At 37.2% G+C, this 16715-nt stretch overlaps 1 protein-coding gene across 11 annotated transcripts in view; it reads right to left on the bottom strand.

Annotated features, from left to right (window-relative positions):
* The window catches only part of SLC44A5 (solute carrier family 44 member 5), a 316496-nt gene that overhangs the window by 67607 nt on the left and 232174 nt on the right, over positions 1–16715 (bottom strand). For all 11 annotated transcript variants that reach the window (XM_070591848.1, XM_070591849.1, XM_070591844.1 and 8 more), the window contains one exon: positions 7006–7090. In XM_070591848.1, the coding sequence (XP_070447949.1) occupies positions 7006–7090 (85 nt within the window). The remainder of the gene's footprint in view (positions 1–7005; positions 7091–16715) is intronic.

Genomic DNA, 16715 nt, shown 5'->3' with positions numbered 1-16715 from the left:
ATCATTATGAACTTCTGCTTAGAACTGCTTTGCTGTAGTCCATAAGTTTTGGCATGTTGTATTTCCATTTTCATATCTCAAGATACCCCTTGATTTCTCTTTTGATTTTTTCTTTGACCCATTGGTTGTTCAAGAGTGTGTTGTTTAATATCCACATATTTGTAAATTTTTTCTTGTAATTGATTTCCAGTTTTATACCACTGTGGTTGAAAAAGATGTTTGATATAATTTCAGTTTTCTTAAATTTACTAAGACTTGTTTTGTGGCCTAACATATCCTGGAGAATGTTCTATGTGTGCTTGAGAAGAATGTGTATTCTGCTGCTGTTGGATAGAATGTTCTGTAAACGTCTGTTAAGTTCATCTTGTCTAATGTGTTGTTTAAGTCCAATATTTCCCTATTAATTTTCCATCTGTATACTCTATCCATTGTTAGAAGTACAGTTTTAAATTCCCATACTACTATTGTATTGCCGTCTATTTCTCCCCAAAAGTTTGTTAACATTTGCCTTATATATTTAGGTGTTCCTATATTGGATACATAAATATTTACAAATCTATATCCTCTTGTGGGATCGATCCCTTTATTGTTATATAATGACCTTCTTTGTCTCCTATTACAGTCTTCGGCTTAAAGTTTATTTTTATCATATAAATATAGCTACTCTTGCTTTCTTTTGGTTTCCATTTGCATGAAATATCTTTTTCCACCCTTTCACTTTCAGTCTGTACGTATCCTTAAAGCTGAAGTGAGTCTCTTGTATGCAGTAGCTTGTTGGGTGTTTTTTTTTTTTTTTTTTTATCCATTCAGCCACTCTGTCTTTTGATTGGGGAATTTAGCCCATTTACACTTAAGTAATTATTGATAGGTATGGACTTACTATTGCCATTTTGTTAATTGTTATTTGGTTGTTTAGTAACTGTTTTGTTCATCTCCTCTTCTCTTGCTTTCTTCCTTTGTGATTTGATGATTTTCTATAGTGGTATGCTTAGATTCCTTTCTCTTTATCCTCTGTGTATCACACATAGATTTTTGCTTTGCCATTACCGTGAAACTTAAATAAAACATCTTATAGTTATAAGAGGCTATTTTAAGCTGATACTTTGTGAACACATACTAAAGATTTCATGTTTTTGATTTCACAATTTAATTCTTTTATCTTGTGTATCCATAAACTAATTATTATAGTTATTTTTACTATTTTTGTCTTTTAACCTTCATACTAGATTTATAAGTGATTTATTGACCACCATTGCAATATTTGAATATACTGAATTTAACTATGTGCTTACTTTTACCTGTGAGATTTATACTTTCACATGTTTTCCTGTTACTAATTAGAATCCTTTCTTTTCTTGAAGAGTTGCTTTAACATTTCTTATAAGGCCCGTCTGGCGGTGGTGAAATTCTTCAGCTTTTGCTTGTCTAGAAAACTCTTTCTCTTTCCTTCAATTCTGAAGAACAATTTGTCTAGGTAGAGTATTCTTGGTTGTCAGTTTTTTTTCTTTCATCACTTTGACTATATTGTTCCACTCCCCTCTGGCCTGCAACGTTTCTGCTGAAAAATCTGCTGATATTCTTATGGAGGTTCCCTTGTATGTAACAAGTTGCTTGTCTCTTGCTGCTTTTAGGTTTCTCTCCCTGTTTTTAATTTTTGACTATTTAATTATAATATGTCTTGGTGTAGGTCTCTATGGATTTACCGTGTTTGGAACTCTCTGAGATTCCCAAGTCTGGATGTCTGTTTCCCCAGGTTAGGGGAGTTTCCAGCCATTGTCTCCTTGAATAAGCTTTCTATCCTTTTTTCTCTCTTCTCCTTCTGAGACCCCTATAATGCAAATATTTCTCCATTTCCTGGTATCCCATAAGTCTCTTAAGCTATCTTCATTTTTTCATTCTTTTTTCTTTTTGCTTCTCTGATTGGATGTTCAACTAGTTTCTGTACTTCTTTTAGAGGGAAATTACTTTGTGTATAGCTGTATATTTGGTGTGTCCATGGGAAGGGGTGAGTTCAGGAGTTTCCTTTATTGCCATCTTGGACTGGAACTCTCTCTCTGAAATCCATGAATTTACTGACCTTCCATGAAGACTGATAAATCCTTGAAAAAGACTCTGCATCTTATATACTTTGAGTATCTCTAATATTTTGCATAGTGACTGTCCCATTGAAGGACCTCCACAAATGATGCAGCATTGAATATGGAAGTACTTTTGAAAAAGAAGGGACAACATAAATTTCTCACTAATTACTATCTCTCATTTAATTTGTTCATTATTATCAGGAAATTAAGACTGAGGAAGACTGTATCCCATGCCCAAAGGTCAATGGTGGAAGAGAGTAAAGTCAGGATTTCAATCCAGAGTATGTATGCTTTCAACAAAATGTTTGTTTTGTCTGTTTTTTTTTTTAAGGAGCTTTGATAAGTAAGGCAATCCATTGCCTCAGCTTATGTACTTTTGCTTTAAGTTCTTTATTTATGGGAAATATAAAAATATTACATATTTTTGGTAGAAACTTGCAATGCATATTAACATATAAATAAGAAAATTAAAATTTCTCGTAATTCTATTCCATTATATCTGCCATTAATTCTTTGTCAAAGGAAAAAGCTTAATGTTTTTCTGTTTACATGCTCTTTATGAACAATTAAAACAGTTCAAGAGGGTATAAACAAGCAGCAGGAACGGTCTTTTAAACGTAAAATGAATGTGTCACTCTCTTGCTGAACACCTTTCCATGGCCTTCCTAGACTTTTAAGTAGTCCAGACACTTTAGCAGAGCTCATAGCACCACAATGCTAACTCCTACCCATTTCTTGGATATCTGCCCATTCCACTTCCCTCCTTGTTTGCTACATTCCAGCCTCTTGGGCTTCTTTCTGTTCCTGGAGTATCATAGGCCCACCCTTGCCTCAGGACCTTTACCCTTGTCACTTTCAAGCCCTTCCTAGGGTTTTTGAAAGGCTGCCTTCTTTCTACTCTTCATGTTTCAGTTCAAAAGTCACCTCGTCGTGAAAGCCCTCCTCTGCTTCCCACAACCATGAGGCAGCCCTTTGCATAATAGTCATTCTCTATCAGGCCACTTGTTTTGTTTTTTCCTTCATAGGATTTATTACTGTTTGAAAATATCTGGTTTGTTTACATCTTTATTGCATTGGCCTTCTCATTAAATGTAAGCTTCATGAGTGCAGGTAGCTTGTCCATTTGTTTGCACTATAACCTCAGCTTTTAGAATACTGTTCGAGACATACTCAGTAAACACATGAATAAAAAGAAAAATATAATCCCACTACCCAGAAATAACTACTATAAACATGTGTATATACTTTCAGACTTTTTTTCCTTGCATGTATAGGTGGTTTTATATATGTGATATTCATTTATCACAAACACACTCACAAGACAGAATTATACTATACATAACACTTTAGTAACCTGATTTCGTGAATTAACAATATATCATGTGTATATTTTTCATGCCAAAAAAATATCCCTACACAATCATTTTTAATGATTAAATAGCATTTTATTATATGACTGTACCATAATTCACTTAATCAATTTCCTGTTGATAGACATTTAGGCTATTTCCATTTTATTATTACTATTTCATAGCACTTATAACATTAGTAAACTTTATGCAAATTTCCATTGGATAAATTTCTAGGAGAAAAACTGCTGAGTCAAAAAGAATATATGAATTGGATAAATATTTGATAAAATATGATAAATATTATCTTATTTCACTACCACCAGTAGAAAATGAGATGCTTTTTTCTCTTCACTCTAGTCAACACTGGAAATTTTAATCACTTTATTTGACAACCTTATAAGCAAAAATAATACACCTTTATTAATTTGTACTTTTGTTTTTTAAAGATTGGCACCTGAGCTAACAACTGTTGCCAATCTTCTTTTTTTTCTGCTTTATCTCCCCAAATCCCCATGGTACATAGTTGTATATCTTAGTTGCAGGTCCTTCTAGTTGTGGCATGTGGGACGCCACCTCAGCGTGGCCTAACGAGTCATGCCATGTCTGTGCCCAGGATCCGAACCGGTGAAACCCTTGGCTGCAGCAGTGGAGCACGTGAACTTAACCACTCGGCCATGGGGCCAGCCCCAATTTGCATTTTTTTAACTGTGGTTGAACAGCACTTTCTATTGTTATTGGCCATTATATTATGTTATTTCCTGTTTATGACTTTTGCCCACTTGTATATTGGATGATCGTCTTTTTCTTTCTGATTTGGTAGAGGTAGTTCATATAATAAAGCTATCGACCTGTTTTCAGATATATATGTTGAAAATATTTATTTTTCCTGGATTGCCACTTAATCTTTTAACTTTGTATACAGTAGGCTCAAGTGGGTTTAGTCTGTGTAGGAATATACTTTAAAATTTCTGTTATGTTTTCTGGCTTTCATTGTCATGTTTAGCAAAGGTTTCTTTATCCCCTAATTCTATAAATATACCCCTGCATTTTCTTCTGTACTTTTAGGTTGTATATTTTATATACAAAATCTCCAATGTTTCAGTATTCATTTTGGTGTAAGGTATGACATAAATATCCAATTTTCTTTTGTATTCATGAATAGCATTTCAGTTAATTCAATATCACTTTTTAATAATCCATCTTTTTGCTATTGACTTGGAATCCCATATTTATCACATTGAAAATTTATATTTGTATTTATTTCTTTCTGCCTAGTTCTATGATAGTTCCATTCTGTTTTAATGATTGAAATCTGATGCTTTCATAAATATTTTCACTTACTATTAAAAGCTCTAAGCATCATTTAAAGTAATTTTCTTGTTAAATTTGCTAGTTAACACACATTTATTACAATAATTAAAACAATTGAGAGGCTTAAAATATACATTGAAATAGCATAGATGGTTCAGAAACAAATACACAAATTTATTATATGATAATTGTGGTATCAGAAATCAGAGGGGGAAAAGAGCATATTATTCAACAAACTATTCTGAGATAATTGGCTCTGCAATTGGAAAAATTAAAGTTTGATTCCTATTTCATTCTATATACAAAAATGAATTCCAAGTGGATTAAAAATTTAAATATAAAAAAAGGGGGCCAGCCCGGTGGTGAAGTGGTTAAGTGTGCACATTCCGCTTCAGCAGCCTGGGGTTCGTCGGTTCAGATCCTGGGTGTGGACATGGCACTGCTTGGCACGCCATGCTGTGGTAGGTGCACCAGGTATAACGTAGAGGAAGATAGGCATGGATGTTAGCTCAGGGCCAGCCTTCCTCAGCAAAAAAGAGAGGATTGGCAGCAGATGTCAGCTCAGGGCTAATCTTCCTCAAAAAAAAAAAAAAAGGAAACCACAGAAATAGTAGAGAAATATAGGTGAATGTTATTTTCAAGAGGAGGAAGGCAATTATAATCATGACACAAAATCCAGAAAGCCAGAGAAAAATCAACAGAATCAACACTTAAACATATAAACAAAGATTTTTAATGGCTCCATTATATTTCATTAAATAGATGGTCCATAATTTATGATCCACATATTGCTGGATATCTGTATGGCTTCCAATAAGTTGTTATTATAAATAATACTTTAATGAGCATATCTGTGTTACACCAGGATTGTCTTTGAATGATCTTTACATACTGAAATTTGTAGTATACCATTTTTTTTGGAAATAAGTGGGTCATTGGCTTAGGTCTGGAAAACTTATTATTACAGAGTCCCTTTTAAAAATAGCCTATTTTAAAGAACTAGAGATTTAGAGATTTGTATGATTTTTTCTCCCACCTTGTGTTTTCTTTTTCCTTCGTAGTGTAAAAGTTTTGTTGGCAATGTCTAGGATTTTTTGAGTTACTGAGGTTAAAATAAGAATTATCACCCTAGATCAGAATTTAGTTCTGTCATCTCTAATAGGTAATGTGGACCTTTTGTAGGAATCAGTCTGTCCACCATAAACTCAACCTGACATGATTGAGGATTTGCCCCATACCCGAATATCTGGTTTCTCTTGATCATCTAAAATAATTCTACTCTGAATTTTGTTAACCTTTTCCTGAATCTATTTTTTTAGTCTGTATATCTCTTGGAATAATAAGCTCCATAGTTATGGGAGTTATGGGTGGGCAACATAGGGAACCCAACAGAAGTGCTCTGAGCTGTGTTTTGTTTTGTTTTGTTTGAAGGAAAGAAATAAAAAACTTGCTTTCAGAAATGGAAACTTCTGTTATGCTTAACATTAGAAAGAAATTTGATAGAACATTCTTCCTTGTTTGTTTCAACTACTCAGGGTCTGTAGTAGCTAAGTTGCATGGACAGGTCTACCACACAGTGAAGACTTTCTAGGTATGCCCCTCACTTTGAATGATGGAGCGACTTATCAGTAGGCACTGTGGCAAACACAATTCTAACAACAGCACTGTATAGCTTTTTAGGTGCCACTCAGAACTCAGCCTTCCAATAGCTCATTTCATAAGGCATTTTAAAATATGGCTTCTGATACAATCACTGGTCCAATTCATCCATTAAGATTGTATTTTCGGGGCTGGTCCCGTGGCCGAGTGGTTAAGTTCATGCGCTCCGCTGCAGGCGGCCCAGTGTTTCATTGGTTCGAATCCTGGGCGCGGACATGACACTGCTCATCAAACCACGCTAAGGCAGCATCCCACATACCACAACTAGAAGGACCCACAACGAAGAATATACAACTATGTACCGGGGGGCCTTTGGGGAGAAAAAGGAAAAAATAAAATCTTTAAAAAAAAAAAAAAGATTGTATTTTCACTAAGCAGAGTCTTCATGCTTTCTAATAGAATGCTGCAAAACAATGACATCTTAAGTCATATAATAGGAAACTTCCCAATTCCTTATAAACTGTCTCTGGGAATGAGGGAAGGGAAGGCCTCCTTTATGACTCTCAATATTCTTATAAAGTCTAGTAGAGTTAATGTAAAAGTGATTTCTAGGTTCCAGCTTAGACAGTAAAATTAGACAAAGCAAAGGTGGCCATACTCACTCATTGGGGGTGCCCTTCTGGCCACAAAAGTGGCCGTTGCTGTCTGTAGGATAGGCCACTCTCCTGGGGTCGCCATGTACCCAGGCTGCAGGAACAAGAAAGGACAAAAATTCTATCAGCAACAGCTGGCTAAAGGCAGCCTGATTTGAGAAATTAGAATGCACCATTGCAACACGCTAACCTCTCCCCTCGGTCACAGAAGATTATTGATTTTCTTCAAAGAGTAATTTCTTAATGAAAAGTAAAATAAAATATGGATGAATCAGTCAGAAAGCACATTTCTCTTATTCTCTCAAGATTCCCTTGGGTTGAAGCCAAAACATGAGGTAATGCACTTAGAAAATGACATGTATTAAAATGTGAATTAGAGGGCACACTACAAATGCTTGGCTGGCTAGAAGTCACTTTTCTAGGGCTCAAAACTAGATGACTTCATAGCAGAGCTAATAAATTTACAGTAAATAATATGATGTAATTCTTTTGGGTTATACATAAGTGAAAACCATTAAAGAATTCAAAGGAATGTAACTGTAATGCCCAATTCAGATTGACTAGTTCTCTATGATTTCATGGGACATTATAAAGGCAAACAGCAGCAACTTCAGAGGCAATACATAACAAAGATTTACCGTACATTTTGTCTGATAATCTCAAAGCTTACTATAAATATCAAGTGTTTTCAAACTTCACAATAACTGAAGACTAAATTCTATTTTCTCTGAAGACGTTGGGCTCTACCTCAGACAAACTCATTGCCTTTATTTTCTAAGAATCAGAAGCTTGACAGCTAGACTAGAGAACCACAGAAAGAAACACGCATTAGCTAAATGGAGTAATACTCCCTAGTTCTAACTGAATATTTCCAACTTCTCCAATTTGATTAATGTAGTTCCTAAAAATCTAGGAAATACATCGGTCATCTGATGCTTGCCTCTGCATATGGAAAACAGATCTCTTTGTCCTTGGCTATCTCCTCACCCACATTTCTTGGATTTGACAGTTTTGTTATAATTCAATCACCATTCTGTACATAGCCTGTGTGATTCGGGAAGATAAAAAAAAAATCAATTCTGAATGAGAATTTTAATATGGAAGAGAAATTTTTCTCAATAATTTTTCTCATCCATCCATGCCTTTCCTTTTAGTATTAAAGTATTTAGAAAAGTCTCCTTTGTCTAATTCTTTCTCCAATGTCAGAGGACAAATCGGTTTCATCTTCTAATACCTTCTTAGAAAATCTGACTCATTCAGGCAGCTCTCCGCTGTCATATCTTCCCGTCTTTATTTCCCAGAATAAAGAAACTAGACTATAAATAAGGCATTTAAATGACATCTAAGCATTCAGTGTACAATGTCTCTAGACAGTTTTATTATATTCTGGGTTTTTTTTTTCCCTTTTTTGTGAGGAAGATTGGCCCTGAGGTAACATCAGTTGCCAATCTTCCTCTTTGTCCTTGAGGAAGATTTTTGCTGAGCTAACATCTGTACCAATATTCCTTTATTTTATATGAGATGCCACCAGAGCATGGCTTGATGAACGGTGCTAGGACTGCGCCCAGGATTCGAACCTGTGAACTCCTGGCCACTGAAGAGGAGCTCACGAACTCAACCACTATGGCACTAGGCTGGCCCCTAATATATTTTGTTTTTATATCTTAGTTTGTCACATTTTGGCTAAAACTAAGAAAGAAATCTAATTTTACCTGACTCTATTTTCTGTAATATGTTTCTTTTAACTTTATTCCAAAATGTTATATTCCTTTTCCATATAATTATAATTCAGAAATGGGCACCTAGGGGCTGGCCTGGTGGCACAGCGGTTAAGTTCACATGTTCCGCTTCAGCGGCTTGGGATTTGCCAGTTCAGATCCTGGTTCGGACATGGCACTGCTTGGCAAGCCATGCTGTGGTAGGTGTTGTCCTACGTATAAAGTAGAGGAAGATGGGCATGGATGTTAGCTCAGGGCCAGTCTTCCTCAGCAAAAAGAGGAGGATTGGCAGCAGATGTTAGCTTAGGGCTAATCGTCCTCAAAAAAAAGAAAAAAGAAATGGGCTCCTAAGAAGCATTTGGATTACTAGATTTGCTACTTAATCTATTTATGACCCTGAACAAGTCACTTAATTGTTTTAGTCTTGGCTTTCTAATTTGTTACTATAAAATGGGTATAATAATACCCAGCCCCGGAAGAATGTTGAGAACATGAAAGAAGATAATAAAAGTAGAACCCCTGACATGGCGCTTAGCGTCCAGTATGGACTCGGCAATGTTAGTTCCTGTCTCATTAGGCTTCCCCAAAATCAAACCCTGATACAAGGATTTCGGTGCAGATAGGTTAATTTTGGAGGTGATCCTAGGAAGTTTAAGTGGAAGTGAGGAGAGTGAGACAGGGAAGGAAACAAAGTTAATAAAGGGCATGTTCATGAGTGGGATACTGTTGTGGGCAGTGGTGACTCCATCCTGCTGGAGACCTTCTGAGGAGCCGTATTGGACACGCCTGTCAGTGGGCATGGTAGAACTGTGTGCCATTGCTGCAAGCAAACTCAGAAGGATGGAGGGTGGTGGGGTGGGGCATCAGCTTCATCTGCTATGGTTCTCTTTCCCTTTTTCATCATAAGTCAATTAATCAAAGAACTTACTAAATGACCACTATGTGTCCTGTAGTAGAAGTCAATCCCAGTATAGTTTATGTCAGAGTTCTCAAGAAACACATGAAAAGGAGAGAATAAAGTATGTAGGCTTAGAGAAGAGGTGGGACATGGGAAAGACTGAAAAATGACTAGGATTTGGACAGGTGGCCAGGAGTAAGGAAAGAATTCTAGATTGAGGAAATATTTTAATAATAAGAGCTTCAATTTATTAATTGCTTACAATGTGTCAAGTACTAGGCTAAGTGTTTTACATTCATTGTCTCATTTGAGTCTCACAACAATTCTATGATACAGTCTCACAATAACTCTATGAGGTTATTTTCATCCTTTTCATCTAAATTTTATAGATGAGTGTTGCTCAGAGTTTTATTTCCTTCACATGATCACACAGTTTTTAAGTGATATAAACAGGGCTTGAACTTAGGTGTGTTGCTCTCTAGGGCCCAGGCTCTAACCACTAGACTGTAGTAGCTACATGCTGCCGGCTAAAGGATAAATTAGGAATGAGCTCGTTAACAGTGGGAAACAACAAGGATACCAGCTAAATGAGGATCAGCAGTATGTTAGATACATATGGTAGGAAAGGAGATGGCACAGGTAATTTTGGAGCCTTTGCCAATTGAAAAGAAGAGCTTTGTACTTGGCAGGAGAGGGACAGTGTCTGGTTGGGAGGGATCCGATACCCAGGGACAAAGAAGAGGGAGATGAAGATGTAAGTGTCAAGGGAAGAGCTCTCCTTCCTGATTTTGTAGTTCGGAATTGTGGCAGGTGGCTGTGTTTACTAGACTGCTGCTGCATCTCTCCACGCAGCCTCTGGCACAGAAGTTGTGCTGCAGGTGGTCTGTATTTGAACTGGAACATCAAGTCTTTGAGCTGAAAGCTGCAAGGGCCAGTTCAACCTCAGTCAAGGGCTCCTGGTTTTCTTTATCTTCTCCATCAAGTCCACATCTCTCCACACCTCCACATAAAAAAGAGGAGAAGAAGGAGCTATCCAGCAGCAGTCATTTTCTCCATTAATAAAATAGGGGTCTTCTCACATTTTTACTCCCTTTCTTGGAATTTCTCTATTCATGGAGATTCTAGAACTGTGCTGTCCAGTATGGTAGCCACTAGCCAGAAGTGTGTACTGAGCACTTAAATGTGGCTCATCTGAATTGAGACCTACCATAACTGCAAAATACAACATATAACAAATAGTATACAATACTCCTTTTATAATCTTGAAATAATGTTCAGAGATAACATAACTCACCCATGCACTCAATTGCTTAAAAAAAAATAAAATAAAATGCCCTAGCTTGTAAATGAGATATAAGAAGAAAATAATTCATAATTAAACAACATGCGTATCAGTACGCAAATGCTCACGTGACTAAACTAGAAGACACAGTGAAATAGCCAGGGGCTTGTACCTGGAGATAGAGACACGGAATGTAATCGCTATAACTGCAGGAGGATACAGTACAAGTGGTGTTGTCAAAGGTACGATTTTCCTAAATGAACGACTTTTCATAAATTCTAACAAAAAAACACAATCTTTCATTAAATTCCCTTGGTAGTTACTAAAACCATGCAAAAATAACATTTGCAATTTTAAAATGGAAGTTCTAGATTCAAATATTTAAAAAGAAGTTGTCACCTATATGAGCGGGGCAATTCTCGGTTGTGCAGAACTGTCCCAGATCTCGCCAGCCAGCTCCTTTCCCTGGCTCCCTCCCACTGAGTGCCAGTTGTACCTCCCAAACATTGTGACAACCAAAATGTCAACTCAAGCTTTCTGAAAGACCCCCTAGGCAGTGGTACTGCTCCAGCTGAGAGCCAGAGGTTTAGATGTTTATTCACACTCTTAAAAAGCTCAAAACATATAGACCCCACATCATCTTTTTTCTCCCAGATTTTTTTGTGGCTATGCTATCACGGAGTTCTTCCCTATAATTTAATCCCATTTACTTTTATTCAGCTGATCACCATGTATGGTGGCTTTCAGATATGGCCATAAATTATTTGAAATTTTTCCTTCAAAAAGTGGTGCTTAATTCCCCATCTTTTGAGTGTGAACTAGACTTAGTGACTTGCTTCTAATGAAGAGAATGTCGCAGAGATGACATTGGGTGACTTCCAAGAGTAGTTCATAAAAAGCATTGCAGCTTCCTCTTTGCTCTCTCTCTCTTTTAGATCACTAGCACTAGGGGAAGCCGTCTAACATGTCATGAGGACACTCAGACAGCTCTATAGAAAAGCCCACATGATTGTCAGCAGTCAGCGAGAACTGAAGCTTCCTGCTAACATCCATGCGAGTCATGCGAGTGAGCTGTGTAGAAAGCTGATCCTCTATCTGGGTCAAGCCTTCATCTGTCCGTGGCCTGGGCTTGCATCTTGACCGCTACCTCATGAAGAACTCGGAGCCAGAGCCACCCAGCTCAGTTGTTCCCAATTCCCCACCACAGAAACTGAGCGATAAGAAGCATTGCCAAGTTTAGGAGTAATTTCCTATGTAGCAATAGATAATTAACCACAATATAGCTTTTTAAAATCTTTTATATGCTTGAAGGAAGCAGTAAAAAGTCATCTTTCTCTCCTTCAACCTACGTTTCATAATATTAAATCCTCTCTTCTATTTAATTTGTTTTGCTATGTTTTAAACTCATAGCTAAAATTGTTAGGATTTTAGTATTTTTTGTTTCTTCACTATATGATTTAAAACATGGAGCCCTCAACTTGATTTACAACATTCCTTAGGGCCTAATGAATTATACAGTATCTGACATCTATTTACTTTAATTCTTAAAGGAAAGTTAACATAGAAAGCTTGATCTTAAAGAACTGAACTAGAATATGGTCAAACTCCCATTCATTCGTTCATTCACGCTGAGCTGTCAATCATCATATTCCTATTCACTTAGTCGTTCGTTTATTGGGCCTCACTATGTGATAGGCACATAAAGATTCTGAGGACATAGAGATGAACACATTCATATTTAGTATAGTGCTATTTCATAATTAACACAGTCTCTCTCAGGAAACTATATATCACCCCGATTGGCTACTGCAGAGGGAAGATGGTTTCTGAAGAATGATAATGGATTCTCTTAAGCTTGACCAAGACATGATCTCAATTTTAGCTGCTGTTCAAGGCATAGTCTCTCTGCTAGAACAAAGCAAAGCAGCCTCTGCCACCTTGGCTGCAACAATTGACCAAGCAAAGCTTTCCCCCTTTCCCACTAAGTAGAAAACACCAGGGCATTTGCTTTCACTTGGCAGGGACAGTACTGTATCCTCATGATCTTCCCTCAAGGTTATATGACCACCTAGCTCTGCCTTCGGTAGGTGTAGCTCACCCGAGTGACCCATCAGCGAGAGAGTCAGAGAAATAAATTCCACACTCATTCTCCAACCTCCAATCTACTGTCCATATCTCCCACAGACCAAACCAAATTGGAAGCCAGAGGACAAGAGCCTGTTGATGTAATCAAAAATGCCAGCTTCTCAGGGTACAGAGCAGGGCAAAGAGGAAGTAGAGAAGAGATCCAGAGGGGACAGTGAAAAATATCCAGGCCATGTTCTGAAGAAGTGAGCTGCCTACTCAACGGAGGAGCTTCAGACATATTCAGCAAGACATTTAGGACTTCATTAAAAACAAACAAACAGAAAACAACCAGAGACATAAGGTTTTCAAACTCTCTTTTGCAGAATTTACTGCAAAAGAAAAGAGCAGAAAGATGCACATTCTAAATTTCGGAGTCTGTAAAATGGAAACGGTGAGGGTAGGAGGTGAAAGATGGGACAAAGCATATTTTTAAAATACATTTGCAAAAAAAAAAATAGACATAGACTTGAAAGAAAATGGAAAAATAACCAAGAAACCAAATTAGGCTTTTCGCAACATTTTTGTGGTTTCTCTTTAATATGCTTCTTTTTCTGGTTAATCTAAATAGATGTTAGTTTACCAATATTTACAACTTGTTCAAGGTTCGGATTCACATTAGAAGATAGGTTTTTTTTTTTAAGTAAAAAAGTAGTTGGAGATAATAAGGACAGAAATGTATTCATTCTTTTCTTAATTCATTCCACAAATTTTTTTTGAGTGACTACTATCTGTCAGCACCATGCCAGACACTGGGTATATAACAGTCCTTGCTCTCCCAGAGCATACAGTGCATTGGGGGAAATAGATCTTAATGAATTAACCACACAAACAAACATGAAATTTCAATTCTGACAAGCACTACAAAGGAGCAATACGTGGTACAAAGACAGGGATGCATAGCTAGATAGATCGACTCTATCAGCTTCACTTAAAGTGGTCTTTTAGAGTTGTTTCTAAAATAGTTAGAAAATTAATGGAAAAAGATGATTGATCTAGACTGTTATTGAGTGCCTGCGACTTTGTCATCTGGTTTTATTCACCAACATAACCGAGGCAGTTTAATTCTAAAGCCCGTGCTCTTAACCACCACACTATACGGCCTTTTATTTAATAAAGAAGATGAATGAGGATTCTTTAAGTAATGAAGTTTCCTGGGGGGGGGGGTCGTAGGGGGGAAGACCAGAACCCCATGATGCTCTCCTAATGCTTTTCTTTCCCTCCCTCTGCCCCTCACCCCCACGCCAGTTCCACCCAGAATTGGGCGTCAGGGAACAGCATCAGGGCAGTAAGTGAAAAGCAGGTATTCTATGAAAGCAAAATTCATGACTAATGTGATAGCTGCAGTCTTGCCCCTGTGAGACTGAGTGTGGCTCACTTCGCTGCACTGTCAGTGTATACAGTCTCTGATTGGTTGCAAAATTAGCCTGTTCTGTATGCACTAAAGAGAGGAACACATTTCTTTTGATAAACCACACCTATTAATACGGATGTGGTTTTTTCCTTCAGTTAGTGCTTGTATTATAAAGTAAATAAAATTATGTCAGACAGTATCTCATCCTTTGGGCTTTTTTTTGGCCAGGAAGACCTCAAAGGATTTCATAGATCTTTCAAAAAAGGTGTATTTACTAGTAGGTATTAATAATGAATATTACACATAGCATTTTCAGATGGATTAAATTATATCAATTTTTAGGAACGATGAGAGCTCTTCTTTCATATAAAGCAAGGGGATATTGCCAATTATACAACCACAGTTAAGCATGTAAACACCAAGATAAGTGAAACTGAACGCGTGGTGACCTTGACTTTTTCAAGGAAAACTTGAATAGGGAGAGAAGGACCTGCCTGAACAGACCCTCTGCTGTGGATTGCATGCCTGGCACTGACCATCATATTTTGCTGAAACAATCTCCCTGTAGTTCATTATAACCTAAGATACTGCCCCTCCATCATATCTAGAACCGTGTGTGTGCGTGTGCGCGAGCGCGTGCATGTATGTGTGTGTGTAAGCGAGAAAGAGAAGAGAGAAGAGAAATGATTTGTAAAACACTTCTTGTCTGGGTAATTCACAGCAGATAAGCAAAGATTGGTAAGAGATGGGTGAAAATGTTATTCAGGCAAATTATCCTTTTACTCATATCAAGGAAAGGTATGTTCCTGAAGTACCAGGAGCAAGTATTATTATCTGCTATTATCTCTCATTTTCAAACATTTGCAAAGCATGTTCCTTTCGTGCTTTAGCGTTGGGTCACAAGTTGCAGCCATTAGAAAGCCCTCTGTCAAGGAGAAAATGGGATTAGACCAACTGCCTGCATTGACACTTAAAAATTAACTGCAAATCTGTTTGGGGCAGCTAAGGCATTCCCTAAACACTTGCTGGTTGGGAATATTGCCTTTCAAATCATTATTTTGTATCCCTTAAAGGTATATTTTAACTGTTTTAATATGTGAGGAACAGCCCTGCCAAATTGTGCTTATGGCTTTTTAACACAAGCAATTTACAAATGCAATGAAGCAGATAATAGGACACATGACGCCGAATTTGAAAATCTGTGTTGATGACACTGCTGCTGTAGAAACATTTTTGGAAGCAGCCCTGTATCCAGTTGCCTAGATAAGAAAAATGTTGTTTATCGTTTCACAGGCGGCCTCTTCCACCCAATGGTGAGTTTAGGGTCGTGTCCTTGAGCACGAATCAGTCTCTCTCAAGCTAACAATATTGCACTTGAAATCATCCGGACTGCATGCATTCAGCAAAATGCAGCAAACGGTAAAATTCTCACTCAACACTCAAAAAATCTGTTCAGGTTACCGCCAAAACTAAGTGCTTTCTTTTTACAATGAAGACTTCCACAACAAAAGGAAGTGTAGACAGGTAGCTGAATTTGTAAATGTTTATATATTTGTAAAGAATACAAAACAACATTTAACACTGGTTCTGGTTATCTATAAATATAATACATTTTTCATTAAGAAAAGTTTACTAGAAAAATTTAAAAATAATGGAACTAGAGTTCTTTAAATTTCTTACTTTTTTATTGGAAGACATGATTTTACTTTGCTAAAACAATGTTTCCAAGCTGTGACCTGAGAGGCAGGCTCAGTTCTGAAGTAGACTGAAGGCACAGTGCGACTTCCTGTCATGATCACTCCCCATCACCAGTTTCCCCTTACAGTGAAAATTAGGATCATGCCACCAAGCTCACAAACTACAACAGGATACCTGCTGAGGCATAAGTTAATTTTTTTTAATTATATTTATTTGTTTATTTGTTTGTAAGAGAAATTGTTTACTGCTTCTCTGTATAGACAGGATCAAAAAGTCATCTTGGAATTATCTTTGCTCTTCAAAAGGTCACTTGAGTGACTTCTCAGTTAAGAAAATATGGTTTTTTCCCTTCCGCATCTCCCTTGGGATGGGGAAGACCAATTTGCTTTAAGAGAAGGAAAGGATAAGAGCTCAAACTTTTCTCCCTGAGACTTCATTTAAGATCAAACAGATTGACCCTGAATCAGGTCTGCAGGCCAAAGGAAGACATATAAATATCCCAAAAGGAAACTTGCCATGAAGGCAGAGACTGGGCTGGTGCCCCAGGATTAACAGCAGAGCCTACGAGTAGGGGGCTACATTCTGACACTAGTCATGCTTTGAGAAGCAATGGCTGAACATCGCATAAAGTCTTAAAAAGCTATC

Source organism: Equus przewalskii, chromosome 24, assembly GCF_037783145.1.
Source record: "Equus przewalskii isolate Varuska chromosome 24, EquPr2, whole genome shotgun sequence".
In the NCBI taxonomy this organism is placed as follows: domain Eukaryota; kingdom Metazoa; phylum Chordata; class Mammalia; order Perissodactyla; family Equidae; genus Equus; species Equus przewalskii.
This window is presented reverse-complemented; position numbering and strand designations above follow the sequence as displayed.